This window comes from Dipodomys merriami, unplaced genomic scaffold (genome assembly GCF_024711535.1).
Source record: "Dipodomys merriami isolate MVZ:Mamm:240054 unplaced genomic scaffold, mDipMer1.0.p SCAF_6, whole genome shotgun sequence".
Classification (NCBI taxonomy): Eukaryota; Metazoa; Chordata; class Mammalia; order Rodentia; family Heteromyidae; genus Dipodomys; species Dipodomys merriami.
The window spans coordinates 14,339,062-14,365,654 of NW_027206179.1; the positions used below are offsets into that span (position 1 = coordinate 14,339,062).

The 26,593-nt window shown below is 46.8% G+C and overlaps 1 protein-coding gene across 1 annotated transcript in view; it reads right to left on the minus strand.

Annotated features, from left to right (window-relative positions):
* Myo16 (myosin XVI) overlaps positions 1-26,593 on the minus strand; it is a 368,989-nt gene that overhangs the window by 146,579 nt on the left and 195,817 nt on the right. Inside the window, exons 17-20 of the mRNA XM_070003305.1 lie at positions 12,983-13,094; positions 9,925-10,042; positions 9,029-9,100; positions 1,922-2,063 (exon numbers count right to left, since the gene is read on the minus strand). Coding sequence (XP_069859406.1) covers positions 1,922-2,063; positions 9,029-9,100; positions 9,925-10,042; positions 12,983-13,094 — 444 coding nt within the window. The remainder of the gene's footprint in view (positions 1-1,921; positions 2,064-9,028; positions 9,101-9,924; positions 10,043-12,982; positions 13,095-26,593) is intronic.

A 26,593-nucleotide genomic window follows, 5' to 3' on the forward strand; every position in this document is an offset into this window, starting at 1 on the left:
TGAAGAGCTGAGGGACAGTGCCCCGGCCCAGAGTTCAAGCCCCACAACAACAACAACAAAAACAAGAAAAAAAAACTAGTGGGAGAAAGGCACTGGGAAACAAGATTTTGAGACATGTCTTTGAATTAGGGAGTAGGTCTGTGAGACGCTGTAAAACCTTAAGCTTTCCTTGAACTTCAGTAAGTGAGAAGTTCAGTAAACATAACCATTCTTCCCCTTTGCAGAGGATTTAAATTCAAGTTTGGGTGAAGCCTGGAAAGAACAGGAGGGAAATGGGAGTTAAAAGTCAAGTGAAGTGCTGTCTCTTAGAAGTTGAGCTTTGAGTAACCCAATTTACTTCTGATCCCCAACTAATCCTTCTCTTTCTTCATTTGCTTAGTAAAGAATTGTATGAAAAAGGAGGGAGGTCAGAGAGGAGGAGATAGGAAAGAAGAAGAGGGAGGGAGGAAAGAAAAAAGAAACAAAGAACATTTCAGAGTGACATTAAGTTCTACTCTGAAAGGGCTATTTGTAGCACTCACCAATCCCTCCCTACTATCTCCTTCCCCAAGCCCCAGGAAACCACCAATCACATGGTATTTCTATATATTTCTGTTTCTTCTTTAAATGGAATCATACATTAAGAAATGAAAGGAAAAGACCCCATCATACATTTACATTCTAACCCTGTGGAAATACACTCACTGAAGCCAAAAGTGTGTTTCTTCTGTTTCTGTTTGTTATTCTCTCTTTCTCTCTGTATGTGCACAGCCAAAAATCATGACCATATATAAAGATTTCCAATCCAGATTTCAGAAGATTTAAGTGGCAACTTGACAAGTAGAAACTTCCTAAAAATTTTGATGTGCAGTTGGGTTTATATATTAATTTTACATATTAAACAAGGTTAATTTGATACACTTAGCACTAGTAATGAGCATCCATCATAATTAGGGGAAAAATCAAAACTTAATTGATAATAAGAAATTTGTATTTTGCTATTGCAAAGTGCAGAGGCTTCATCATCACAAATACTAAGTGATTTCTGTAGAATACAGATTGTACAACTATCTGCAAATCATAGACCATACTGATTATGCTAATGAATCTGCACTGGGATTTTATATGTGAGCATTTAAGAAGAATTTTAATATCCTCTTGTATTTAAAAGTCTTCTGAGAGGTCTATGTCTACATAAGAACTTTCCTATTAATGTATGTTGATTTTAATGTTTTCTAAGAAACCTCTGAAGGTAACAATTTTCAGGAATTCAATAAAGAATCTCTCTGCAGACAACAAAGGAACTCTCAGCAGGTTTCATTCAAAGACACGCGGATATGAGAAGCCTTCTGGAGACAATTTTGCTCTCAATTGTCTGCTCAAGGTCATTAGGACTGACAAGAATAATAAAGTTTTCCATTGACAAGATGCCATGGAATTCTGTAATTTCCAAATGATCAAATAGCCCTGAAAAAGCTGCTGCTTAAGGATGATTAAGAGAAGGAGCCCAAATGATCACCACAGAGACCCTTCATCAAGTAATCCATGAAATAAATAGAGAAGCAAGGGGGAAGAATTACACACATCATCAAATTGGCTCTGAGAAAGACATCCGTGGGAAACTCAGCAAACTCCAGGGCTGTAGACCGTCTGCAAAGGTTTATCTCATCTTTCTACCTCATGCTGCGCAAAGACCATGTGCCTTCATTCCAGCGAGAGCGGATTTGCTTCTGTGCTCTTGAGAAGAGGCTTCATCCACACATCCATGTGGGTAGAGAGGCCAGTGTCAGCTTTCATCTCTAAGGAACCCTCACTACACTTTGGAGTAAGTCAAATGGCCTTGCTCTGAAGGAATGCTTGAAAGCAGCTTAGGGTCAGACCCTTCTGGAATGCAAGCCTTTCCCAGCACAGGACATGGTGGACCAGCGTCCTTGATACCTACCTTGTATGATTGTCTGGACTCTGGAGACAGCCGTTTATGCTGTTTACGAGAAAGCCGAACAGACGGCTGTACAGGGACTGGGCCAGGAGATCTCGGTAGAACTCAGCCATCGCTGTGGAGTGTCGCCGCATAATCAAGTCTCCTGAAACAGTAGAAAAGAAGACACATGGGCACCAGGGGTTCCTTCATGTGGTGCCCCCCCAAACCCTGCACGTCCTACGTTCCATCCCACACTCGAGAGGTCGTCAGAACCTTGCTCTAACCAAGGAGGAGGTGTCTGCCAGTTACTCTGTACACCCACCCTCCCTGCCCTGGGTGCTGACAGCAGCTTGGGGCCTGGGGCAGCTGGTATGGCTTCTCTGTGAGGTCTGCCACCCTTCCCAAGAGCAACTTTTCTAGCCACCATGCTTGAAGGGCTTTTGGAAGCCAGTCCATGTGGGAAAGAAATAGGGTTTGTTAAAATACGTTCAAAGAAAGGTTCTAAGCAACCAAAAGGGACTCCTGAATTTTGGGGACAAGATCAAGTCTTCAGATAGGAATTTCTGTATAATTTTATTTTTTGAAAGATGGTGATAAGAATCTAGAGCGAGAAGATTTTCTACAAGGGAAAAGACCAGAGAAGGGGCCGAGGAAAGGCGCAGGAGTGAGCTGCGGAGTCGAGCCCATCCAGGCCCTCCCCCGGGAACTGAGAGCAAACATGTCCAGTGTAGAGAGCTGCGAGAGGCCGCACCTGGAAGATGGCGCCGGCTTCCGCCCTCCGCCTTCCCGATGGCGAGTGCTCTCGTGGTAAACAACTCCTGATATGGCTAAGGCGAAGAATCTGGCTTGCTTCTGTGCACCTGAACCTATTGGCGGTTCCCACGTGGCGTATCAGGGTTGGCTACCCAGCGGGTATTTAAGGCTGTGGGGAATTCTCCCCGGGGTTGGGGTCAGAAGATTACTAAAAGGTCCTGAATAAACTGCGGAGAGAAGAGTCCGGTGTCGCGTCGTCATTACCGGCCGAGGCGGTAGCGACACGTGGTGGCCCGTACGGGGACTCAGCCACAACCCCAACGAGGACTCAGAACTCTCTGTGGTCAGGGTGGTGCACCGGTAAGTTCCCAGGTAAAAGGGGAATCCGCCACAAGAGTGGGGATAAGTCCCCAGGTAAAAGGGGAATCCGCCACAAGAGCGGGGAGTAAGTTCCCAAGTAAAAGGGGAATCCGCCACAAGAGCGGGGGGATTTTTGCTCTTCTCGGTAGATAAAGAGAGAGTGAGAACCCGGGGCTAGTCAGTAGAGTAGCCAAAAGTGAAAGTAAAAGCTTGTTTACCAGCTTTAAATGTTTGAAACATGGGCGCTTCTTTTTCGCACCCAATTTTTTTGGCTCTCAATGAGCTACTGCACTCAAAAAAGTTAAAAATAAAAAAGAGTACTTTAGAGAGATTTTTGAATGAATGTGACATCGTTGCCCCGTGGTTCGCTGTCTCCGGAAGCCTCATGGTGGCCTCTTGGGAGAAACTAGGGAGGGACCTAGATTTTGCCTCTGAACAAGGAACGCTTAAGAGCGGAGTGAGACCAATATGGAAACTGATAAGTGGCTGTCTCGAGGACCAGCGTTGCAGTGAGGCGGTAGAGAATGGTCAGGCCGCCTTAGAAATGCTGCAGGAAGAAAGATCGGAAAGGGCAGACAGCGAAAAGGAGGAGAGCAGGGGGGGGTCATACCCTGATTTTGCCGAACTAGAGACCTCTGAGTCTACAGACTCAGAGGAACTACAATCACTCATAGAACAAATAGAAAAAACAAAGATAAGAAAGAGGAGGAAAGGGAAGGAGAGAGAGGACCCAGATAAAGACGAATGCACGCCCTCCATGCCCCGCCCCACACCTTCGGCCCCTCCGCTCTATGCGGAGGACCCTGGAAGTGGCAGCCCCGGCTGTTCTTTCAGCCCAGGAGTGTGGAAAGCGGTCAGAACCGAGTTACATCTAGCCTGTCCAATATTTCAGGATCCACAGGGACAGCGGTATCATGAACCCTTAGATTTTAAGGTGATAAAATCTTTAGCTGAGTCTGTGCGGACATACGGAATCACGGCCTCCTTTACTGTAGCCCAGGTGGAGGCCCTAAACAGACACTGCATGACACCCGGTGATTGGAGTGGGCTCGCACGAGCTTGTTTGAGCCCAGGTCAGTATTTAGATTGGAAGGCCTTTTTGATTGAATTTGCTAGTGAAGAGGCTGCGGCCAATCAGGCTGGGGGAAACCCAGCTTGGGACAGAGATATGCTGCTTGGACAGGGGAGATTCGCCAATCAGCAGATAGGCTACCCGGTTCAAGTTTATGAACAAATCAATAAAATTGGCATAAAGGCATGGAAGGCCTTACCAAATAAAGGCGAGGTGAGTGGCAATCTCACCAAAATCCTGCAGGGCTCTATGGAGCCATTTTCGGACTTTGTTGCTCGTATGGTTGAGGCCGCTGGCAGAATTTTTGGTGACCCAGACGCAGCCATGCCATTAATTAAACAGCTTGTTTACGAGCAGTGCACTAAGGAATGCAGAGCCGCCATAACCCCATATAAGAATAGGGGACTAGAAGCATGGATGAAAGTATGCAGAGAGCTGGGCGGACCACTAACTAATGCTGGATTAGCTGCTGCTGTGGTGCAATTAACCCAGAAGAAAGGAGGAGGCTCAGGTGCATGCTTTAGATGCAGCAAGATGGGACACATAAAGCGTAATTGCCCTGAAAGAGGAAGTGTGATAGAAACAGGAAAGGGACAACAGCCTAAGCGGCTTGGGCTGTGCCCTAGATGTAAAAGGGGGAAGCACTGGGCAGTTGAATGCCGATCTATGAAAGACATCAACGGTCGAACCTTAACGCAGGCCCATTCAAAAAACGGGCAGCAGGGCCCCCGCCCTCAGGGCCCGCAAATATATGGGGCAGTCGAGAACCAGGACAGGAACCCAGAACAGTGGCCGACCCTCCGGCACCCCAAGGACCACGGAGAGCCACTGCGGGCTCAGCAGGACTGGACCTCCGTGCCACCACCAGACTCGTATTAACTCCCCGAATGGGGGTCCAGTTAGTTGACACAGACTTCCAAGGACCCCTTGAGCCTGGCACGGTGGGATTGTTGATAGGGAGGTCATCCACAATTCTGCGGGGCCTTAAGGTGCATCCTGGTGTGATTGACCCAGACTATACTGGAATTGTAAAGATTATGGTTGAATCTCCTAAAGGAATTTTAGCCATCTCCCCAGGAGACAGAATTGCTCAGCTTTTGATTTTACCCAGTTTACATGACCATTTTGCGGCTCAGCCCAAGCTAAGAGGAAAAGGGGGTTTCGGATCCACGGGAACAGACTTAACATTCCTGTCTCTTGATTTGGACCAAAGACCAGTTCTAGAACTCAATGTTGATAATAAGAAAATTTTGGGCCTTTTGGATACTGGGGCAGACAGGAGCATTATTGCCAGAAAAGATTGGCCATCAGGATGGCCTGTACAAGCGTCCTCCCAAACCTTACAAGGTCTGGGATATGCTAAGGCCCCTGATATGAGTGCGAGACAGCTGCACTGGAGTGATGAAGAAGGACATTCTGGTATAATACAGCCTTATGTGTTAGAGCTCCCGGTTTCCTTATGGGGCAGAGACCTTATGAAAGAAATGGGATTTAAATTAAGTAATGACTATTCCCCTGCATCACAGGACATGATGTGTGAAGAGGCACGAGATGCGGGGGGTGATGGTCCTCCTGCTCATCCTTGCGATGGTGCAACTGGGAAGACCAGTACCGAGATGGGGAACCCTGTCTGTGTTCCCGAGACCGATGCCCGTATGACATGATGCATAACTGTTTCCTTGATTACAGCCTCTTCGGGTTCTGGTGCCGTGACTGGTGTTGTGGCAACTGCTACGGGTTGCGGCGGCCAAAGTGTTAAACCTAAATCTTCTATTGCTCACAGGCCTACCTCTGTGCGTGTATCCCCCATTTTTGTTCATTGTGAGTATGGAAGAACTTACCTTGTGCATTAACCCAATGCTGGAATGCCTCAAAGTTTAAATATGCTTTAGTTACCCGAATGCCTCGTTGGGTGTCTGTGCCTGAGGATGCTCCTAATGCTATTGACCTAATCATCTTAAGGAGAGGGGCTGGGAAGTTGGCTCAGTGGTAGAGCGCTTGCCTTGCATGCCTGAGGCCCTGAGTTCGATTCCTCAGCACCACATAAGCAAAAAGAAATGAAAAAAGCCGGAAGTGACGCTGTGACTCAAGTGGTAGAGCGCTGGCCTTGAGCTGAAGAGCTGAGGGACAGCGCCCAGGCCCAGAGTTCAGGCCCAGGAAAAAACCTATTTAAAAAACGCTGCAAATTTGTCTAAACAGTTGTTTAGTTATCTTTTAGGTAATTGAACTGGGGAGTTCGACAGCCTGATGGAACAGCTCAGGGTTGCCATCGTCGTGGTGAACTCGACCCGAGTGGATGCCGGATTGGCGGAGGGGTTATCTTCATGGATCTCCGCTGCTATGAATCATCTCAAGGAGGGGGCGGGTTTGGGAGCCCTGACAGGCCTCCTGGTGTTAGCCTCCTTGGTATGTCTGTGGTGCATTTGCCAAATTAGAGGTTCTCAGCGTCGCAGTGCAGCCATGGTTATCCAAGCCTTTACAGTCATTGGAGCAGGTCAGTCCCCCTAAGCGTGGCTTGCCACTCTAAAACAATGAGCACAGATTGCAAAGCCAAAGTACTGCAGTCGAGAGGCATGAGTTTTGCCCTCGAGGAGAGCATGTTTGATTGCACACGGGTTCGATTCGCCTTTTCCCGTCCTTGTGAAAAACGAATCAATGGACAGGCTGAGTCATCCCTAGAGAAGGTACCCTCTGGGAGAAGGCTTGTATGCAGTCCTTGCAATTGCACAACAGGGATCAGACCTCTGTTCTCATCTGTGTTCTTTAAACAAAAAAGGGGGAACTGTAGAGAGCTGCGAGAGGCCGCACCTGGAAGATGGCGCCGGCTTCCGCCCTCCGCCTTCCCGATGGCGAGTGCTCTCATGGTAAACAACTCCTGATATGGCTAAGGCGAAGAATCTGGCTTGCTTCTGTGCACCTGAACCTATTGGCGGTTCCCACGTGGCGTATCAGGGTTGGCTACCCAGCGGGTATTTAAGGCTGTGGGGAATTCTCCCCGGGGTTGGGGTCAGAAGATTACTAAAAGGTCCTGAATAAACTGCGGAGAGAAGAGTCCGGTGTCGCATCGTCATTACCGGCCGAGGCGGTAGCGACAGTCCAGAAACTATGCTCTCTGGACTCGGCCAAGATGGTGGCCCATGGTGCTTGTGAGCGAGCAAGGAGCAGGCGGCCTGCTGGCCTGGCTGGTCAGCTGGGGGACTGGTAAGGAAGGGCAATGCTTCTGAGGCTGACAGATAAAACCAGACACTACTATTGGGGATGATGTCAGAGAGCTTCAGGGGCCCACGCATGGAGAAGGCCACCGAGCACACAATGAACTTCAGGTCCGTTGGTCAGTGTGGCTGAGCTCTTTGGGGTTATTTCTGTTTGTTTAGTTTTGTTTTGATGAGGGTCCTGGAATGTGAACTCAGTTTGAATTTGGGCGCTGTTCCTGAGTTGTTTTGTTCTAGTTTTGCTAGTGCTCTAGCACTTGAGCACAGCTCCACTTCTGTGTTGACTGACACCAGAATCTCATGGACTTTCCTACCCAGGCTGGCTTTGAACTGCAATCCTTGGATCTCAGCCTCCTGAGTTGCTCAGATTCCAGGCGTGAGCCACCGGCATCCAACAAGCTAAGGAGGTCTTAGGAGTTGCCACACGGCCTGAGCTCGAGCAGGAAAGGGCTGTGCAAACAGAGGGACTGTGCCGGTTACTGATCAGCAGTAAGGATGGGTTTAATTGTTCTCCAAAAAGCCAAGACAAAGAGGAATGTATCTGGAGAACGATGTGTGAATGATGGAGAACGATATGGTTGGAGGTAGCTATGTGGTATAGATGTGGCTAGGATGAACTTAGAAGTGAAGTGAAGTAAGAAAGGGGCTGGCATCCTTAAGTGCTGGGGTGCTTCTGAGAGGCTGGGACCCACAGATGAAAAGCACACTGGCATCTCATAAAGAGGATGTCCAAGGCTGCGTGGAAGGAGGACGCGATGGCACCAAGCTTGGTAACAGCTCCCAGCCACCTTGCCAGCAGTGCCACAGCAGAGGAAATGAAGAGGAGCTCGAAGAACGAGAGCTACTTCCAGGTCACGGTGGCACCGCGTGTGCCTCTGACCCACTTCATGGAGGAGAGGGAAGGGGAAACAGTTGGTGTGGGGCGGGGGGGGGGAGGGGGGAGCACGGGTGAGTGGATACTGGGGAAATTCATTAGGATCAAGGACATGGGGGCGGGGAGAACTCAGAGAGTAGAGATGAGGCAGAAATCATAAGCCACACAGCAAAAACACCTGCAAGTCTGTCCCAAAGGGGTATTAAGTACAGCAGTGTGGCTTACAGAGCAAAAGCCAGGCAGGGTCAAGTCCTCATGGGTAGAGTCGGGGGAGGGAGTCAAGACCCGTCTGCAGTGGGTAACGGAAGGACACAGGTGAGTAACTGAAGGGCACATGGAAACCCCAGCATCGGCCAAACAATATGGGTTGCAGACATCGCCTGGGAGTGATTTGACATGCAACGACTCAGCCTCTTGCATCTATTATGTCCACCCCATGTCTACTGCTGCAAGATGAAATAAAAGTATAACATTTAGAGGCTGCAGCTTAATGCCTGCCCATCCATTCTTGATGCCCAATAGATGGCCGCCATGGTTCTAAGCTGGAGTCTGAGGGGCAAAGGTCTTCACTTGGTCTGGGGGCCTCACTTGACGGAGATAACTCATCGCAGACAGATGGCTGGTGTCAGATCAAGTGGTACGCTGGCTAGAAAGGTGCCCCATTAATGAAGGTGGTGTTCAGCCCCAGGAGAGTTTGCGACACAGCGCCGTCATGACAACATGGCTAATCCTGTTTTGGGGGATCACTTCATAGAAACGGCCTCTTTAAGCATGGAGAAAGTTGTGTTTGGTTTCTACCTTTGAAAAATGGCCCACAACTTATACAAAGATCCAAGTGAGAATGTGAAATGGCGTACCTTTCAAATGCTGGACATCGGTTGTCAGGGCGGATGCCAGGTCATCCGTTGATACTTGCAGCATTCCAGCCACTGAAATTAAAGCAGCGTCATGAATGTGAAGTTAGGAAGCATTCTTGATACTAAGAACATTGTGGTTTATATATACACACACATATATATTACAGTGCCCAAGTATGACATGCACACATTAGAACATGTGTGCATTACAGAAAAGTAATCGCTGCAGTGTTTGTTAAACTGAAGTTGAGAAACATCTTAGAGTCATCAACACATTATTAATAAGTTCTTGTAGCTCTGTACACTAAATCATGGCATGTTTCTTTTCGAAAACCTCATTGCCTTTGCAGACGACAGTGAGGTTATTATTTTTTCCTCCAAATTCCTTATTAATTCACTTTGTTACAGGTGAAGACAGGCTGTTGGGGACAATCTGTGGTTTAAAGGTAATTTGAAAAAAAAAAAAGTTGGGTGTGACTAGCAGTGCAGTTTCAGAGAAGAGAGAGATTGTTGGCTCGGTCGTGGAAAGGAAGTAATTATTATCTGCTTAACATTTCTGAGAGCAGCCAGGCCCAGCATTCCACCCCAGGTGGAATGGGGTGGGGGAGGGGAGACAGCTCATCCAGAACAATGACAAATCCACTCCAGTCTGTACCCCAGAACCGCTCGCACAGCGCGTGAATGAGAACAGAAAGAGCACATCTTGTTAATCACACCCTCGGCCTTTGAGAAGAAAGAACAAAGTGAATAGCACATCTCCCCCACCCCCACCCACACCGAATTCTGCTCCTGGAGAAGCTGATTTTCCAACTGGCTTTCTGTGCTGTGTCTCCATCTACTGGCAGGCTCACGCCGCTGCATGCAGCTGAAGTTCATGAGAAGGTGGTAGCGCTGACCTTGCTCCAGAAGCTGGAGGTCAGAGACAAAGGCAGCATCGGTGTTGGTCAGAGTCGTGAACTGGATGTCTCCAAGGTGCAAGACTGCGGCAAGAATCATGAACAGGTTCTCCACCTCCTGTGAGTTGAAGAAGAAGAACGTGAGTGAGTGAGATGGCTTAGAAGATGGAAGACACACCCTTTATCCCCTCAAGTATGCTACCACGATGCAGTCCTTTTATTGGAACTCTGATTTTTCTGACCTACCTGCAAAGTTGATTACAAAAACCAAAATGACCAATATCTACCGCAGAATCCAAGGCATGTTTCTCTTCTAAATCAGTGTTTCTCTTTCTCAAATGTAAGAATCTAAGTCTCATAGCTCAGTGCGTATTTCCTCCAAATTAGTGTTTGCCTTTCTCCAACAGAAGAGCCTAAGTATCTATTCCGATGTGACTGAATGGTTTATAGATAATTATGGTAATAAAAACAGCACTGGGGTCATTTCATCTGTGACCCGGGCTTGTGGCTTACTGACTTAGCTGCCCCGTGCCTCACATCTGATGTGAGACTACAGACTTGTTCACCTTGGGAAGAATGCAAACACCTACACCCGGTAAGACAATGTGCTGATTATTTTTAATGCACTTGAAGGAAAACTCGTGGGAACAAAGGCATGTTGAAGAGAACTCTCTGTGAGCAGATGGAAAGAGTGTTTGCCAAGGAGCTGGTCTGAGAACCTGGAATCCTACAGTGAGAAGTAGGGGCTTGAGGTTTCATTTTGGACAGTTGTTTTGCAGTGAGAATTAAGAAGAATAAAGGAGAAGGATTCTCTATCCTATCAAACACTTAGCGCATGGTTGTCAGGGGGTAAAACAGGTCGAGTCCACAGCGGGTGTGGTTGAACTTCTAATTTCTCAGTTCCCCAATCTGTAATTTGGGTGTGAAAGCCCCTGCCACACGTCCGTGGAAGGCATTCCCAGGGCCTGCTCCTCTGCTTTATGTATACACAGTCAGAGCCTCGGACTTCCTCCAGATCAGCCCATTTTCACCACAAGTTCTGAGTCTGCCACTGCTAAAGCCAGGGCGCTAGCTCTGCCGCCTTCTCACGTGCCTGTCAGGTCCAAACCAGCCATCAGTGTCTTGCGTCAAATCCATTCTTGCCTTACAGGACAGCATTTTCCTCGCCTCCTAAGCTACTTGCTTTTTTTTTTTTAATTACCTTTCTCATAAGTCTCATAATTTTTTAAATATGTTCTGGCAGCTGTTTAACAGCCGCCTCTTGGTTCACAAAATTTAGTGATGAAAACAGAGCCGTGCAAATGGGCACACATAGCATACATTACAATGCAGTGACTTCCGACCAAGAAAAACATCAAGTCCTCTGGAAGACTGTCATTCTGTCCTTACCAGAGTTGTATGACCATCTGGGTGCCCTGCTGGCCGGGCTACGGTGTTAGACATGGAAGGCAGAGGGAATGCATCCCTGGGAACAACCTCCCCTACACCACATCCACTCACGTGGTTTGATCTGAGGGCCTCAGCAGCCCAGAAACGCCTTCCTTTCAACCCAAATGGACATAACCTCTCTTTTCCAAGTGGAATAATTTGCACCTTTCAACTCACTTCAAAGGACTGAGATGATGGCATGGATCTCATGTCTTTTATTAAATGGACATATGTCTTTTAGACAAAAAAAAAAAAAAAAAGGTTACTTCGTTCTCCACCAGCCGCCTTCCCCTTCCGCAGCAGGTAGATTCTGCTGGTTCTGCTTTTGAGGATCAATCATGGATTTTCAAAGCCCTGTTTCCAAGCAACTGGTATTTTGGTAGAATGGTTCTCTGCCCCTATCTGCGCCCCCATTTCCTCTAAGGAAGACCGAGATGTCAGGTGTGGAGGCATGGGGAAAATAAGAAGAGAAAAAAAAAAACCCAACAACAGCGGGTACAAAGACACACAGCAGAGATGGGACCAACCCAGTCAGGGAAACACAGAGTCCAAATGTGAGAGCCAAAGGGACCAGACACCATCTGATGTCACACTTGTTTTAGAATCCCAGTCTCTTAACCATTGAGGGTGGACCACAGAAGGTGCTCTAGAGAATTAATTTAGGGGGAGTCTGCTTCCAGACCCGACCCTGTGAGCACTTTTCATCCACTCACTGCCTTCTTAGCTATAACTGTGGGAAAGGGCAGGGGTGGGGGTGGGGCAAAACACAAAGGACCAGATCCACTTATTGTCTTCAGACTATCTATATATGTTATCTACAACCATAACTACATCTGGTTTCTGAACTGGTGGCATGCAGAAGTCAACTCTGCGACCCTGAGTTAACTGTTTCTGTGGACTTGGCCATAATCTAAAATGCCACCATTGGAAGGGGAACCAAGACTACACGGCAGGGCAAGCAGCACACACGGGATTCCGCCAGCTCTCCCGAGGCCTAACTCATGTCTAAGTCAAGGAGACCAGCGCTGTGCTGCTCAGTTCAGCAACTGCTACCACACATGAATATTTACATTTAAATTAATGAAAGAAGTATTAAAAAGTCATTGGCCGAGCACCCAATGCCACACAGAAGTGGACATTGCCTATCTATACGGCAAAAGACAGTATTCTCACCACCTGCACCAAAGTTTCTCCTGCATGTCGGCAGTCTAAAATGTTTCTGTGGCAGTTTCCTGCGATCCATCATTTCAGAAGAGTGCCAGTGAGCACGCTCATTGTCAGGATGATCCCTGATGGCAAGCAGCCCCCTTGTGTGTTGGCCCATCCTGTTACTGGTCTGCACACTTCCTCCAGAGAAAGGCTCCTGGGCCGCCATGTTGGAAATGGCATGATTCCATTCTGGCAGCCCGGGTCTTCCTCCATGGCCTGTTTGGCCTGTGTCCCCGCAGGGATGGAGGCTCAGGGAGGGAGGCTGGGCCGGCACTGTTCCTCTGTTGGGTCACCAGCAGGGCCCCAATGATACTTGGGACACCAGAAATAGAGTTGGGTCTGGAAGATGCTTCTGGGGCATGGCTGTTGTACTCTGATGGAAAGCTGGCTTTCTCTGGGAAACACTGATGACAGCACTCACCAAGCTGCTGAAGCCGATCACATTCAGAGCTTGTTTCAAAAGCGTGAGTTTCTCCCTGTTCATGGAATGCTCTGGGGTGGACACCTCTTCCCCTGTGGTTTGGCGCAGATACCTGTTAAGACAAACACTCAGCATTACAGCTTGGCTGAGAGTCAAACTCACATGGTTAAAAGGCACTTTATCTGTTTTTGGTCTCTGCCATAATTGAAATCACCTGGACATTGTGTACTTGTCTGCTTACAGAGCTTTAGGGACACAAATAGCACATGACGTTTCAGGAAAGGGAAAAATAAGAGGACTTGTTGATCTAGAACATAATCATACTCTTCAACATGGCTTTTACCTCAGCTTCACCCTTCCCTGTGAAATGCGTAAGTTCAGAGCATTCTATATTTTCCTATGTAGAAAGTCAGCAGGCACTGTCATATGCATTGTAATTAATATTTGCATTAAAGATAGTTAATTTGGGGCTGAGAATGTAGCTCAGAACATTTGTTTAGGATATAGGAGGCCCTGGGTTTAATCCCCAAAGATGCTTAATTTATACTAATTTATAAATTAGATACCTTCATCGGTATCTTTTAATTATGACTCACTGATTGATTGAGTCTCCTTACTAAGTATGAATTGCCCCCCAAACAAACATATTTTTAGATTTCACTCCTGAGAGAGACCATTTAGCCATTAAAAGTAGAAAGAAGATGGCAGGGAGGAAGAAAGGGTGAAGGGGTACATTATCTGCACAGATAAAATGTTAGACTTAAACCAATTATTTTGGATAACCCATATACATTCATACGAGATAACACCTGATCAAAACAGACTGAACTAATTCTGAAGAGTGAATTCTGTCCTGTTCAGGATGGGAGTGGGAAAAGCAAAAGAAACCAGATCAGAATTAGCAGAAGAAGGCATCAAGGCATCTTAAGACTGAAGGATAGTTAAGGTTGGGGACAGGGAGCAAGGAAAGGTCATCCTGCCAGCACAGGTCAGCAGGGCCTTGGGGCGAGCAGGCAGCAGGGGTGGGTGAGGTGGACTCTGAGCACCAGCAGCCTCAGTCTTGGCTGGGAGAACAGAGAAAACTGGTTGGGGTGGCAGGCTGTGGACCTGCAGTGATGGAAGGACACCAAACCTGACACCACACCCTGCGGTGCCTTGGGAGGGCAGGGCCGGGTCCTGAGCACAGGTGGTGTGTCTGCAAGGCGCGGAGGATGCCATTTCCCAGACCTTCCAGGAAAGGGGCTGGACACTACCTGCCCACCAGCGGTGGCTCGCTGGGCTGAGGCTTCGGTTTTCCTAGGAGGGTCGGAGGTTGAGTGCAGCTGTGCAGTGTGGCTTTCTCCAGGACAGCAGAGGTAAGCACCGTGTGTGCTTCAGGGAAAGGGAGTCCAGCCAGCTAGGGTGGGGGTGGCAGGGTCAGCAGAGGCTGCGCTGGCCCTGCTCACAAAGTGGTGTCACGATGTCCGGGGCTCTTCCCATGGGGGACATAGGAGGGCAAACTGTGGATCCAGCAAAAGTTCAAGCTAATGACACCAATGAAAGACACCAATCAAAGAGAGTCCTTTGCCCACAATCTACCCATTCTGGTGACTAAAAAGTCAGAATGAAAAGAAATCACCAATGCTCCAGATCCTTCTGCAGCAACTACACACACACGCTACACATACCAATTGAAAGTATACACTCCCCACAACGCACACATGCCTCAGAATGCACATCCACACATCCAGACACCCAGGTGCACACTCACAACACACATACATGTGTGATGTACCCACACACAATGCCCGTGCTCGCTCACCATAATCACACCCAACGCACACTCACCATGAATGCCTATATACTATCTACACGCACACGCAAATCTATAATACACACACACACACACACACACACACACACACACACACACACACACACACACACACACACACACACACGCTCCTTGCAGCTGTTTATTTCTAGCCATATCTGACAGGTTCTGGTCTAAACACAAATTTATCTCTTTCATACTATCTCAAAGACTATATACACGATTCATTCTCTCACATAGAATATTCTTGAAAGAGATGTCTTCCCACACCTCTTCTTGATGGACTCAGTGGGAATCCCTTTGGGATGGGTTACCTCATGAATTATAGTCAATTATTCAAATGGCCCTATTTTTTCCCAAAAAATATTCTTAAGAAAGAGTGAGTGAGCAAGCTTTCCCATGGCGTCTCAAGGGCTACTCTGGACCGCCTCATACCACATCACAACAGAAGGTCCCGCTGCTGTGGTCTGCTGCTGGGGGATATATTTGACTCAGGTACAAGCCACTGCACCTGGCAAGGTTTCTTTCTATATACCAAACTGCAGTGTTGGCTATGTTGGTTAGAAAATTTTTTCCTCCAGTTCATAGCTGGTCTTATAATTCTTTGAATGAGATCTTCTGAGAAAAAGAAGAGCTTAATGCCATGACGTGACAGACCGTATTTATTTTCCCGCACATGCCTGAGGCCATGGTTGGACTTAGGGGAAGAATTTCTTGGCCTTATCCCAGATTCTAAAACTGCCTTCTTTTGTTTTTTGGGTTTTTTCTTCCTGAAATTTCATAGCTTCATGCTTTAAGTCTGTGATCTATTTTGAATTTCCTTTCGTAAGGTGTGAAGTTGGTTTTTTGTTGTTGTTGTTGTTTGTTTGTTTGTTTTTCCTAACATGGAGGCTGGAACCCAGCCGGGCATGTACTAGAAAAGCACAGTGCTCCGAGAAGCAGCCCTTGCTGTAGCCCTCTGCACATTCGACCTGCGGATGTCCAGGTGCCCCAGTCGCTTTTGTTGAAAGGCAAAGTTTCCCTAGTGCATTCAACTTTATCAAAGATCAGTTGGGTGTACTTGTGTGAGTCTCTTTCTGTGGTCTCGATCCTGTTACTTTTATCATTTGTCTGTCTGACTGTGTCTTAATGCAGCTTGATTCTTCTGATTTCATTCTCCTTTGCTAAGCCATTTCAGATCCTGTGTTCTTGCCTATGACTTTCATTAAAAGCCTGCTTATGTGTCTCAACATTGTTAAGACTTCAACAGGAATGACACTGGCCCTAGAACCGCATCTTGGAGATGACTGACATTGTTGCTATAGCCGGAGGAGGCTGTGAACCTGGTTTGTCTTCGCTACTTTTACTCATCTGTACTTCATAATTTTCAGCATACAAACCCTGTGTATAAGTATGCATGCATACATGCATGTATGCATGCATGCATGCATGCATGCATGTATGTATGCATCTATCTATCTATCTATATCTATGTATCACTCTATTGGTTTTTTTGCCAGTCCTAGGGCTTGAACTCTAGACCTGAACACTATCCTTGAACTTCTTTTGCTCACGACTAGCACTCTACCACTTGAACCACATCACCACTTCCAGTTTTCTGGTGGTTAAATGGAGAAAAGAGTCTTGTGGACTTTCTTGCCTGGGCTGGCTTTGAACTATGATCCTCAGATGTCAGCCTCTTGAGTAGTTAAAATTACAGGTGTGAGCCACCAGTACCCAGCTTAATACAAAGAATTTAATATTTGTAGCTTTTGCATTTAGCTAAATTCATGTATTGGCTTTAAAGATTAACATGGAGAAAACCCACCAAGTCCACTTCCTGGGATTCCTTAGGGGGCAAGAACAATGAATATGCTTCCAGTGTGAAAAACTCTTAACTCTGCAGACAGGAATAGTTTCCATCACAATTTAAACTTATTTAAAAGAATTCAGTTGCTACGCTGTTGACTACAGGCTGTTTATGATAAACTATTTCACTGGCCCAGTTATTTACTGCTCCAACAGCAAATTACATACTGCAGATGATTGATCTTCCTAAATAGGTCAATTATCTAGACAACATAATTTGCATGCATATGCGCATTTATGCATGCACATACATGTACATGCATGTACACTTTCTACTTGTGCCAAAATACAATGGGCCCTGGGACAAGTTCCTTGTACCATGTGAGGAAATAGTTAACATACGGTCATTTGTACAGTGACCCGCACAAGTGTCCCCTTTGAGCTTCCGTACTGCTTGGAGGTACGGGTGGAGAAGGGCACATTTCAAATGCTACAGCACCAGGCATCACTCTGAGGATGGAAAATTCAGGGTAGCAGCTATATGATTTGAAAATCAAGTACAAAGGACCATACTTTTCAGACAAGCCCACACTGCCACCAAATTTCCATAGCCCGTCCATTTCCTGTGTCTACCCCTACTGTCCCCTGTGCCTGCCCAGCGGACACTGCAACTCACCCTGCGTGAAATGACTCGGGTGCCTGCATGTGTACTCGGGGATCATGGGGACTGGAATTCAAACATACCTACCAGATCTTAAAACTTAAAGTCATATTTGCCCAGCCTATCCACAAAGTTGGAGCTCACAGACGAACACCACTCTGTTTTGCTCTGCTTTCAACCTGCTGTGAATACAACAGAACCAAGTCTTCCTTATCCACTCGGAGCTATGCCTCGCTTACTTATACTTGAACCATCAACCAACCTAGCCAAGGCAAGTTTAGAGAGTGGAAGTTTCCAAGGACGAGGCAAAGCACTACCTCTCTCTACCTGCTCTGGGACTGAGAGAGGAAATTCTTTTCTTTATTCTTTCCAAACTATCTGGAACATATTAAACCATGTTAAACCCCTCCCAGAGGAATATGGATGCAACTTTTTATTAACCACAGATTTAGATACATAAATCTCCTCCAATGAAAATATTAATACATGAGCCACGCACAGTTTTGTTTCCTTGTCAGTGCTCCTCAGGAGAACACTGAATTCACCAAATAAATCCACATTCAGACTTTGTATCAAGGGACATGCCCAGAATAGTTTATCCATGCTTTTATAATCAGTCACAAGATTTCCTCAAAACATCTGGAGAAACAAGCTCTGCACTCTCCCTGTCTTGCAAATGGTGTTTGTGTGGCCAGTTGTGTGTTTCTTGAAATTGCTCAGTGGACAGGGTTGGGAGGGGACGCTCAGCACAAAGGCCTTGTCCTGCCCCACACAACCTGAGTTTGGGCTAGGCTGAGCTTTATCTCTGGACCTCTCTGCCACAAGAAGGACTTCAGTTACATAAGTAGATCAGCAAAACAGAGGAGTGAGTAAATCAGTGAACCATGCAGTTGCTCAGAAATGTGTGGACCTGTCTGTTCACGATGACAGAGGGCTCGGCGTGGCAGGTCAGAGCCTGGAAGGGAACAGTGGAAATTCTCCACATCAAGTCATGTCAGCCCAGGCCAGCAGGAGGCTCTGTGTGTGACAAGAGGCTGCTGTCCCTGTGGTCAGGCAGGCTGTGGCCAGGGAGGTACAGTGCTGATGTCCTCTGGGGGAGATCACGCCAGGGGCACTGCGTGAGGGCTCTGTGGAGGTAGAAGGGGAGACAGCGCATGCTCATTCCCACCACATTCAGAAACCAAAGTTCTGCCGAATGTAAATATCCCAGGATGCTTGGCTCGGACCACGTGGGGACTGAGAGTCAGATGACTGATGTCCTACTCCACAGTCTCACCTGGAAGCTACCAGGAAGTCTGCCTCAAACAAGTGTGGGGAATGCACTGTATGAAGAGGTCCATGCCAATTAATGCACTAAGCAACCTGCAAATAATGCACCAAGCAACCCACAAATAATGCACCAAGCAACCCACGAATAATGCACCAAGCAAACCCACAAATAATGTATCAAGCAACCTGCAAATAATGCACCAAGCAACCTCTTCCAACTTGAAATGTTTCGAAGAGCCTAAAGCTTCTGGCAAATATGTTCCATTTTCTACATGATTTCTTTCTCTTTTCTACATGATATCTTTCTCTTGTCTCTGAACTTCATGAATTAGCATATTCACAACCAATGTTCAAGGTTCTTTTTCCTGTACTTTGTGGAAATTCGTCCGCGTGGGCAGCTTCTTCATTCTCAGTGACCTAAGATCTTGACTGTCCCTTCACATCTCCCTGCACGTGGGGCCTGGCTGTCCTGGCCACACACTTCAGTACACTAAGGTGTCCTCCACCCACTCAAAGTCAGCCAGACACTCTACAGCCCCATCTTCTGCCTCCATCTTGCTCTCCTGGTAATTTCCATATTTTAGTCAAGGTGATCTTTCAAGAATGTAACATGTAAGTGGTGCTTTAGCTCAAGCGGCAGAGTGCTAGCCTTGAGCTGAAGAGCCAAGGGACAGCACCCAGGCCCAGAGTTCAAGCCCCATGACCAACAAAAAAAAAAAAAAAAAAAAAGCAACATGCTTCAGAGAAGTCAATTCCCAAACCAGACCTTTTTTTTTTTTGGTCCGGTCGTGGGGCCTGAACTCTGGGCCTGGGCGCTGTCCCTCAGCTCTTCAGCTCAAGGTTAGCGCTCTACCACTTGAGCCACAGTGCCACTTCCAGCTTTTTTTTCTTTTGTGGTGCTGAGGAATCGAACCCAGGGCCTCATGCATGCAAGGCAAGTGCTCTACCACTGAGCCACCTTCCCAGCCCCCCAAACCAGACCTTTACATCTGGGGTTCTCGTTTTTCTTAAAACGGGCTCCCCAGTACTCAGTCCCTGGCCGTGCAAACCCTCCAGCTCTGGTCCTGACAGCACAACCCTAACTGCCCCCTCCTGCTGGTAGAACACCAGCGTGTTGGGCCTTGGATCCACCCGAGATTTTTCTCATTTTGAGGTGTCAACATGAAAGCTCTGAATGTCATGCAAGAAGGGATAAGGTAACTAGCTCTGAATCAGTCACACAGCTCTACTTCCCGCTTTTTGGTGGTTAACTGAAGATAAGAGTCTCAGGGACATTCCTGTTGGAGCTGGTTTCAAACCAGGATCCTCAGATCTCAGACTCCTGAGTAGCTAGGGTTTCAGGTGTGAGCCACTAGTACTCAGATCATCGTTTACTCTTAACACCACTCTCAATGAAATATTGTTCTTATTTAGAAAGTGTTTCTTCCTAAATTCAGCTATTGAAAAGATGAATAAAAATTATAAGGAAATATTAATTGAACAGATCTACCCTCAACATCAAATTTACTGCCAATTTTCAACTTTGCAAGATGATATTTATTTCCTTAGAAATAGATTGATTCATGATGCAATGGACTCCAGCCCCACCAGTAATTGCCCTGATCATGTCTTGCAGTCTAATCTCTTGCTTCTGATAACCTAAACATTTATCTTCAAAGCATCTCTCCCTTCAGAGAGTTGAGCAATGAAATGTAACTTTAATCGAAAACATCAATTTTTCTAAAACTGGCAGGGTTTTAATCAGGAGATACTTATAAAAAAAAGTTGGGAGCCACAGTGGGTCTCCTCAAATCCAGTAGATGGGGTACCCCTCCCCTTCCCCCAATGCCTCTCCCCGACCCCCTTCTTCTAGATACTGGCAGACACAGCTCTCAGGGAGCTGGATTGATGATCTGGGGGATGAATACCCCAACTGGTCCCCATTGAAAGTACCAAGTGACAAGGAAGGGGAAATGCAGGGGAGATGCAGTGCGGTGGACAGAGCCTCTGTCCTGCTCTGCACATACCACTCAGAACCTCCATCAGCTGACCCGCTGCTGCCAGCTCTCCTCATGGCTCTTCCCTCCCTGTGAGTCACACTTCAGATGGGACATCTCCTTCTGTGAGAGGTGAGTCCACCACTCAGGGACACCCTTCACTCACTCCAGCCAAGGAGAAAAAGCAAGATCCACTTTTGACACCCGTGAAAAACACAGATCATGTCACACATGGGTGCTGCAACCCTTGTCCAGCTCTGCTTGATGGACGCAGTGATGCTGGCCACACAGGGCGCAAGGGTGCAGTGAACGCCTGTGCTTCGCTCTTCACAGCAGCTGCGCTGAGTGATACGCTCCGGCAAACAGGGCTTTGGGAGTGAAAGTAGTCTTCCCAAACTAGCCACCGTGTCCTTATCCATCAGCTTGCTTCCTCTTAAAAATCAGTGCTTATATGTGAACCATGCAGACTCATGCGAACAGTCATTCATTCCTCTTGTCTTTTGGGTCTGAGTACGTCAGGTTGTGTTTGGCCATCGGTTCATTTGCTGTACCTACGAATGTTCAATGTCAATCAAGCCTCTCTACCGGGGCAAAAGGGGTCAAAAAAGCAGGGTTCCTCTTTTCTTGTTCAGTTGCTAATCAGACAATTGCAAAAAATGTAAACAATAGACATTGCTTGGAAGAATCAAAGGTTTGTAGAGACAAGCTAGAAAAGACAAGCTTAGGAAAGACTCCATGCTCAGCCGTCGATGCGTGGCAATACTCATTTTAAACAGTAAACCTTTGCCAAGACAACAAAAATACTGATTTTATGAATCTCAAGGACTACGATTGCTCAGAATTCAAAGACAGACCAGGCATGCTGTTTGTCCAGTGAAATCAGACACATCAACAAGCAAGGCGGAAGTTGTAAGAAGCAACAGATTCAACTGAAAGATGCTATCAGGACAATTAATGCAAGGCCTGGCCTTCATTACATCATGAATCCACTTAAATCTATTTCTAAGGAAATAAATATCATCTTGCAAATTTGAAAACTGGCAATACATCTGATGTTGAGGGTAGACCTGTTTAATAAATATTTCCCTATAATTTTTATTCACCTCTTAATAGCAGTTCTGGAAATACACTTCATGTCCACAGCACATTTGTGAAGGGGCTGTGTAATCTGGGAGTTTACAGATGTTTAAAACAATCTCCTTATCTGATCACATGATTCCTCACATATGTTCAATCTAAAGAGAAACAAAAGAACACGAAGGTGAATGGGAATTTTTAGGGAAGGAGGAGAACTGGGGTAGGGCACAAAAAGTAATAAAGTATAAAGAACAATACTATCGAAGAATATATATTATGTATAACATATACGAATGGATACAGTGCATATATATGCTATATATAGCATATATGAATGGATATAGTACAAGGAAACCCCTTACTCTGTAAAATTAATATATACTAATAAAATATTAACAAAGGCAAAAAATCCCTTGTTTAAGGGTGGGGGGGAGCTTAGAAGAAATAAAAATGTTTAGAGAAAGTATACTTGTAATAATAATTATATTAGGCAGACACAGAGAAGAAAGTAGCCAAACAACACAATTAATGACTTGAAACAATGAAGAACTATACACCAAACCCCTAATCGCAGGAGAGCCAAATGGGGTGCTAGGGGCAAAAAGGGAGAGGAAGAGGAGGCAGCCAGTCTGCGCAGAAGTATGCAACCTATAGACTCAACACATGGTGCATTCGTGCCCAAAACAGCTTACTGCAACTAGGCAAGATTGACTTGGGGTCGTTAACAAAATTCAGTTAATAAAACCAAATCAAATTCGTTTACACTGAGTTAAGGAGGATAATGTGTTTCCTGGAAAAGCAGTACAATAGGATGGGTTAACTTTTGAACTCTCCTTGCTGCAGTGAGCTCTCTACACCAATCCAGAAAGCAAACTATGTAAGAAAGAAAAGAGCAAGTGGGCGGGCCTGTTCCTTTTCCAGCCTTCATGGTCAAAGCTCCTTGTTTTCATAGTGTCTGACCCTGTGGAAGGGAATCTTCTTCCCTGGAAAGTGTCTTCCACAGAGAGATCTCAGCTAGGAGGTGACGGTCACATTCGCCGGTCCCTGGGCTTTGCTTTCTATCATTGACCATTAACCTTTCTGCTCTGGCTTCTTTTGACTCAGTGTGGACTCATCTGACTCCATCCAGACAGCCAGGTTGGGACATCTTGCCCAGAATTCTTCTCCCTGGGAGGTATGGAGGCTGAGCCTCGAGCCTCCAACATGGCGGTGGTGTATGTGTGTGTGTGTATGTGTGTGTGTGGCCCAAGTTGAGTAGAGCATGCCACACATGACCTTCCTTGTGAAGAATAAGGAGAAGTGGGGTGTTATAACACGTGAGCTGAGGTGCTGGAATCACATCCTACTTAATGCCCTCACTTGGTCAAGAGCCCATCGTAATTGTGCAGCCACCCTGCACATGTCACTATGTCTGGAGTCTGGTCACCTGAAGTCCTCCCCTGCCCTTCTCATGGCCTGGTGTGCCTTTGTTTTTAATTTACTTTTCAAAATGATCAACAAGTAGTCATTTCACGGTGAGGGTTTATAGGTACAACAGGTGCCTTATTCTATCAATCTGATGCATCTGATGGAAGACACAGCTTGGAAAAATGGCCAATCACTGTGGCGTGATGTTCTGTTTACTATGAAATATTTAAACAGGTGAGGCTTCACCACATGCCCAGGACAAAGCGTTCTAGGCTGGGATGCCTCACACAGTTGCGCCAAATCTCAGGGCGGGTGGGCGGCTGGCAGGCAGACGAGACTGGGCAGCGCCACCTAGTGTCTTCTGTGTGCACCGGCACTGTGGGTCCCCCACTCTGGAGGAGACAGCGAACCACAAAAGCTCTGGAGGAACATTTTCTAGCAGTGTTACCCCAGAAGGTAGCGATGGGTTTAGAATTTGTCAAAATGGATAGCAGTAATGGAATGAAGTGACATTTCCTGGGCAGAGGACAAGGATATACATCTGTCTTGGTTTTATCTTTTGGTTAACCCATAATGTCACATACAACACAGGGATTGCTAACTGACATACCCTGCATGTATAGATAGTTCAAACATCTGCATATACCTTAGGATCATGGTTAGGTCTGGATTTATAAAAATGGAGCAAAGCGAAAAATCTCTTCTTTTCTTCCAGTAGGAAATACACATTAGGGAAGAGCTCTTGTTTAGTCTGCATCTGTGACTATGGGCAGAGGAAGGAAAATTGTTCATTTCAAAGGAAAGCTGGTGTCTATAGAAGCTCCATCCAGAGGGCCTCTGGGGCTCCTGAGAGCTCCAGATTATTCTCTTTGGTAAGAGGCTGTTTGTCAAAGGCTCTGGGAGGAAAGAGAGCACACTGGTAGCCCTACCAGGCACAGAGACCTGGACAGCCTGGGGCTGTACTCAGTGGGAGACTGTTCATAAAACACCTGTCTGCAGATGGAGACCCAGTCAAACAGTAAGGAAATCTGCCTGGGATAGATGCTGGCTGGATAAGTCAACCAAAAACCACAATCGTGGCCAGCCTGCTCTTGGTTTTTGGAGATTTAAACTTAAGCTACACAAGTCACAAGGGATTTTAAACTAAGCAATCAATGTAAAAAGGGCACTGCATGGGTAACCCTTGTGGAGGAAGGACTGACAAGATGGGAAGGGTGTCCCAGAACTAATCACTGACTGAGCCACAAAGGATTTCCTCAGCCAAGCTTCTGGGAACATCAAGTCAGAGCTCAGGAAGTCTCCCCCGGCCCTGCACCTCACCATCCATCAGCAGGTGTCATTATCAACAGCATAAGCCACACAGGACCTTCACCCCTCAAGACTAGGAGCTGCTGACTAAATACTGAGTGTGCTTAATAGAGGTAGGGATGTGAAAATAACTAGAAATATAATGCAAGAAAAGTACAAGAAACAATACTTCAGGGGGAATAACAGATCTTAAAAAGAACAAGGTAGGACTCTAAGAAGTGAAGCAAAAGTCACTGAAGTTAAAATTCAGTGCAGGAGTTAAGCATCACATGAGTCACAGCTCTAAAAGCGGCGAGCACAATGGAAGGAATTGCTGCAGAAACTTCCCAGAAGGAAGCTCAGGCTGCTCCAGAGGAGAAAACAGAAAATATGAGGGCAGAGAAGAGATAAAATGGCAAAAATGGCCATCCTCTGACAGGAGTCCCCAAAGAAGATGATAAACCCAACACGTAAGCAAAGCCAAGGCCGAGATGTGAGAATAACATTTCTGACTTTGGCATGAGCAGACAGGCTGGCTGTTCTAAGACGTGGATGGCTTGTAGGGAGTGGATTTATTGGGCTGAAAATCAAAGCAAGCAACAAAAAGCTATCAAACCCCACCAAGACTTTCCTTACTCCTATTTGCTTATTGTCTCCCATTCTGTGTCTCGTCCGGCCAATACTAATTCAAGGCCCTACCCCATCTCTCCCTGCATCCAGGGGTGCTACTTTCCACTTTTCTAAGTGGTACCCCAGTCTCTGGACCGGCCCTGGCCAGTGAGAATGCATCTCCCAAAGGATGCTGACTCTTGATGCCAAGCAATGAAATGGCAGGAACCCACACCAACCACTAACCCACGAGCCCTGCTCCCAGGGAGACACGCAGTCTCCTATCCTGAAGCCAGTCAGCTTTAGATCCCCAAATAAGCAGTCCAGGAGATGAGTTCCGCTGAGAGCAGCACAGGTCAGGAACTCTTGGTTGGCAGATGTGAGTTATTATGACAAATTAAACCGGTCACCTCAGAGTGGGTCGCATGTATCAGCTCTACAGCCTTGTTCTGCAGCAGGAGTGTAAGGACGGAGGTCGGCTGTGCAAGCCTTGCTGTGGTGCTGCACAAACCGTGTGTGTGTGTGTGTGTGTGTGTGTGTGTGTGTGTGTATGTGTGTGTGTGTGTGTGTGTGTGTCAGAGAGAGAGAGAGAGAGAGAGAGAGAGAGAGAGAGAGAGAGAGAGAGAGAGAGAGAGAGAGAGAGAGAGAGAGCACACACCCCTCTGCAACCCCACCGCCTTCCTTCCAGGTCACAGGAGGACTGAGAGTAAGCAATGGAAAAACCCAGCACTTGTAAGCTGATAAGGGAAGTGAGTTTAGGAAGATCACCCTGTTCAATCAGAGTCTGCAAGATCCCCGGGGGACGCGGCTGGCCAAGTTATAGGAATTTCTCCTACTGGAGTTCAAGCACCACTGGCCATGCAGACCAGGGGAGGAGAATGTGACTCTGAAGCCATCTACCAGGATGGCTACTCCATAGCTGGTGTTGCAATTTGGGGAAAATGGAGGAGGAGAACAGCACTGTGGCTGACCTCCTCCCGAATCAGGAAGGAAGTAGCTCCTCTCTGACATGCTTTGGGAGCCCAGTACAGACTGGAGTGGTGTGGAGAGCCCTCCCCAACAGCCTACCTTCTCTTAGTGGGGTTTCATAGCATGAACCCATCCTTTCCGCCCCTCCTGTGTGTCCTGTCCTGCTGAGCAGGTGGATATGAGCCAGTATGGCAGCCAAGCGAATCTCTTCATTATGTAAATGTTGACAGTGCTGGGCACATGTTAACATCTCCTATGAGGCTGTGGCCCTAAACAGACGTGAGGAGACTGCAGAAATGCTCTGGCATCTTTTGGAGTCTACGAGGAAGGCTCTGCCAGCCAGAAAGCTCAACAACAAGGGAAATGCCAGGGTCACATCAAAGACAATGACACGTAACTGCTGCGTGACAAGGCCAGGACTCGGGTCCCCTAATCAATGGGCACAAATACTGCCCCCCCATCAACTATACCCGTTATGATTGTCCCTGGGTGAGTAGTAAGAAGCCCAATAGAAAGAGTTCAAGGTCCCACGCAAAGTGGACTTCTGTCATGGGAAAACCTTCAGGCTTTGCTTCTTTAAATGTGTGAAAGAGTTAAGATTTTTTAAATTTTAATACACACACACACTCTCTCTCACACACACACACACACATATGTAAAGGTGATGTACAGAGGGGTTACAGTTACATAAGCCAGGCAATGAGTACATGTTTTTGAACAATGTCATCCCTTCTTTCATTAGCATTTAAGTTTTC